The sequence below is a fragment of the Lampris incognitus genome, chromosome 13, assembly GCF_029633865.1.
Source record: "Lampris incognitus isolate fLamInc1 chromosome 13, fLamInc1.hap2, whole genome shotgun sequence".
Taxonomy (NCBI): domain Eukaryota; kingdom Metazoa; phylum Chordata; class Actinopteri; order Lampriformes; family Lampridae; genus Lampris; species Lampris incognitus.
The window spans coordinates 41,581,799-41,586,104 of NC_079223.1; the positions used below are offsets into that span (position 1 = coordinate 41,581,799).

At 42.9% G+C, this 4,306-nt stretch overlaps 1 protein-coding gene across 1 annotated transcript in view; it reads right to left on the minus strand.

The window, feature by feature from the left end:
* Nucleotides 1-2,012: 2,012 nt before the first annotated feature.
* LOC130122538 (inositol polyphosphate-5-phosphatase A) overlaps nucleotides 2,013-4,306 on the minus strand; it is a 180,393-nt gene continuing 178,099 nt past the window's right edge. The window contains 2 exon segments of the mRNA XM_056291469.1: nucleotides 2,013-3,286; nucleotides 3,823-3,910. Of these exon segments, the coding sequence (XP_056147444.1) occupies nucleotides 3,830-3,910 (81 nt within the window). The 3' untranslated portion in view covers nucleotides 2,013-3,286; nucleotides 3,823-3,829.

Here is a 4,306-nt window from a genome sequence, read left to right on the forward strand (position 1 = left end):
ACAGAAATCACCTCTGTACAGAACCAGTCAAACCTCTGGACACACCTGCTCATCGTGGGTTTTTTTTTCCTTCTTTATTTTCATTAAAGTTCATTCAAGCATGAAACGAAACAACGTGTTGGGGGTGGGGGGGCGTTATAAAAAGTATATTATTTTTACATTTAAAATTGTATTGGAAAGATTCAATCAGGTGTCCAAACTTTTGACTGCATATATATATATATATATATATATATATATATATATATATATATATATATATATATATATAATCCAGTTAGTCAAGTAAATGTTCTATGAGACAGGAAAAACTGAGCTAAATAACCCAGTTCTTAACTGGATTATTTTACTCCTTATTTGTTGAGCACTTTCCCTATAGTGTTTAATTTAACAAAGTATTATAAATATATACATACACACACACACACACACACACACACACACACACACACACACACAGCGGCAATACTATCCATTTTTAACCAATGGTCCTCTCGCTCTCTCGCACTCACACACGCGCGCGCACAGAGGGGTAATACTATACATTCTTAACATCATACCAATAGTCCTCTCTCTCACACGCGCGCGCGCGCGGAGAAACACTAATGGAGAGGTAATACTATCAATTTTTAACCTACCAATAGTCTTCTCTCTCACATACACACGCTCACGGGGGGGGGGGGTAATACCACACCAATAGTCCTCTATCTCGCGCTCTTTTCTCTCTCTCTCACTCACTCACGCACACACACTCTCTCTCTCCCTCTCACAGAGAGAGGGGGGGTAATACTATCCATTCTCAACCTCATACCAATAGTCTTCTATCTCGCGCACTCTCTCTCTCTCTCACTCACACACACACACACACACACACAGAGAGAGAGAGAGAGAGAGAGAGAGAGAGAGAGAGAGAGGGGGGTAATACTATCCATTCTCAACCTCATACCAATAGTCCTCTCTCTCTCACACACTCACACTCATACACACACACACACTCTCTCTCTCTCCCTCTCACAGAGGGGGGGGGGGTAATACTATCCATTCTCAACGTCATACCAATAGTCCTCTATCTCGCGCTCTCTTCTCTCTCTCTCTCTCACACACACACACACACACACACACACACACACACACGACACACACGCGCACAGGGTGCAGCCGGGGCGGAAGGGGCAGTAATGAGGCCAGACAGCCATGTAGTTCTAATGTTTTTATTGCTTGAGCACTGCATAACCACCGGTAGCTGAGGCTACACACTGTGTAGGGCAGCAGGATGACCAGGGTGTCTACACAGCCTGTGGCTTCTCCTATCACACCACCAGCGGAAAGAAAGAGAGAGAGAGAAAAAAAAACAAAAAAACAAAAAAACAAAAACAAAACAAGCGGGTTTTTTTTGTTGTTGCCTACAAACCAATTCACACAGTCAAGACAACATAAATTCAGCGGCAGGCACAAAATCATTTCCACTTGCAGTGATTTAGATGGGGGGGGGGGGGTCCAGGGATCAATCTAACGGCTTCACATGAACTCTGTAGTGTAGTAAATGAAATCAATAAAAACAAATGACGGGGGTTTCATCAACAGCTCTCTCTAATCGCCGCTGGGCAGATGATCTGCGGCGTCGCACTTGAGGGCCGTCTCGGGCTACATACACACAGGGGTTAAAAAGCGACTCCTCCGCCCTCGCTCGTCTTTAGCGTTCTCTCTCCACCACTCAAACTCAAACGTTCATCCATTTGACTCGTATATACATATATACATATGTATGTACATATACATGTATATATACACATGTATGTATATATACACATGCATATATACACATGTATGTATATACACATGTATGTATATATACATGTATATACACACATGTATATACACGTATACGTATACATATATATACGTATATATATACATATATACATGTATATATACGTATATGTATATATATATATACACACACATATATATATATATATATATATATATAGTATTTTATGATAACTCTTACACACTTCATTTCTGTGGACTATACTTGGCACCATAACGCAGTAACAAAAATAGACAAAAAAAAAAAAGTTTACACTTTAGGGATACCCAAGCCTACCTAAAATATCACATTCAGAACCATAATATTATTACATAGAAATAAGTTAGAGTAAGAATAACAAGGAAAAAAAACCGAAACAACCGTGAGACTGCTATATATGAATAATTATCTTATATATACTTGCATGGTCTATGGCACTGCTTACAACATTCTTGGAGGTGCTATAAATCACGTGTCTCCCCCCTCCTCCTCTTTGTTAACGACTATTTCAAAGGTCACCGCGGCCGCAGGGACACCCGCGGCCGCTTTTGTCTCCGTATACTTCAGCATAACAATTTTGGTAAGAATTATAAATTATCTCTTTAAAAAGTACAGTATATAAAACGAGACTCGGCTGAGGCGCACGGGCGGCGCGCCGGTGCGCGCACGCGGCGCGCCGGGAAAACCGAACGAACAGAAACACGATGAACCCGGGCCGCCGTCCTCTAAGCAGGCGGCCGCTAAGACTTGGGGGGGTGGGGGTCGAGAGGGGGGGGTGGGTGGTCGGAGAGCGGCACTAAAACCACCAAATAACTCTTATGTTATATATACTGTCCAATGTACAAATAAACCTAACAATATATAGATACACAACTGTTCTGCATTGCACTTTTCTGTTGTTGTTTCTTCGTCTTCTTCTTCTTCTTCTTCTTTAAAACATCTTACATACTGTACTGGAAAGTATCGTCTATACATCGAGGCATATATACCTAAAAATACGGTGTCTAAAATCACTTAGTAGGGCTGATTTCACTTAGAGTTTTGGCAACAAGGCTGTGACATGGAAGAGAAACGTCCGGTCCTTTTCCCGGGAACGGGGTTGGCGTGGCGACGGTGAGGTCAGCGATGTGTCTTGTCTCGAGCCGGGTCGTCATCGGGTTGGCTAGTCCGCATTCCCAACGAGTGTTGTTGTTTTTGTTTTTTTTTGTGTTTTGTGTGTTGTGTGTGTGTGAGTGTGTGTGTGTGTGTGTGGAGGAAACGACACGTTTTCGTATGGATGAGGTGTCACAACATCTGCAACTGGTCAGCACTGCTGAAAGGGTTGTGTTGGTTCTTCAGTGTGTGTGTGTGTGTGTGTGTGGTTGTGTGTAGGTGTGTGTGTGTGTGTGTGTGTTGGTGTCCTGTGTTTCTCCTGCTGTGTGTGTTCTCACAGAGGCGCTTCACGGAATATCATTTCCCCCCTTTGGCACCACTTCCCTGCCAAGATAAAGAAACGAAAGGCTTTATGGCGACGATGGCGAGCAACAACATCTTGATCACAAAAAAGAGAAATAAAACAAACACAGCAGAGAAATAAAACGACACAAAGACAGACAAATACACACATACGTAAATAAATAAGCCTAGCAAACTAAGGGTAAATAAAGCATGGCGCTTGCGTCTACCGCTCAACAACTACAAAACGCCACTCTATTCTTTAAAAACGGGGGACGGTTTGAGAGCGAAGCTCAGGAAACGGCTTCTAACTTCGTTTCATGGCGGCGGGCATTTTATCACATTAAACCTTGTGAAATTTTGAAAAAAAACAAAAAAAAAATCCCCCAGATTTCAAATCCACTAACTGTGGACTATACTTTTTTTCTTTTTTTTTCTTTAAATAAGGCACACGGAAGAAAATAAATAAAACCCTGAACCAGCCATGAAAAATGAAAAAAACAAAAAAAAAAACAAAAAACAGAGCAAAGTAGTGGAAACATTACTGGTAGTTATAATAAAAGAAAATTAATATTTACCACGACATCACTGCACCACACAACACTTGTGCTTATTTGCATTAGGTTTACCTGCCCCCGCTGCTATTCGGAAGGACAGGAAGACAGGCTGGCGGGGAGACAAGGACAGAGCACAGTTAGCGACAAGGCTGTGCATCCTGCACAGGGCTGGAGGTGCAAATACAAGCACGACATCTTACTACCAAGCTATTCAGGGTGAGTGAAAGCGTATATACGCACATGCGCGCACACCCACACACATACACACACCCGCCGCCAGCACCGACGACACAGGTCAAACTCGCACACCACCGACGTGCATTTTTCCCCCTGCGTGCTAACTACATTTGACATTTTTTAAACATAGCCGGCTGTGATTTTAGCAGCAATGTGCGGGCTGGAAACTCTGATCTGCTGCAGTATCTCAGCGTGCCCCCCGGTCACTTCGCAGACACACACTACTGTCTATGCCACACTACGGTAAGGATATGCCCGCGGGCCTTTG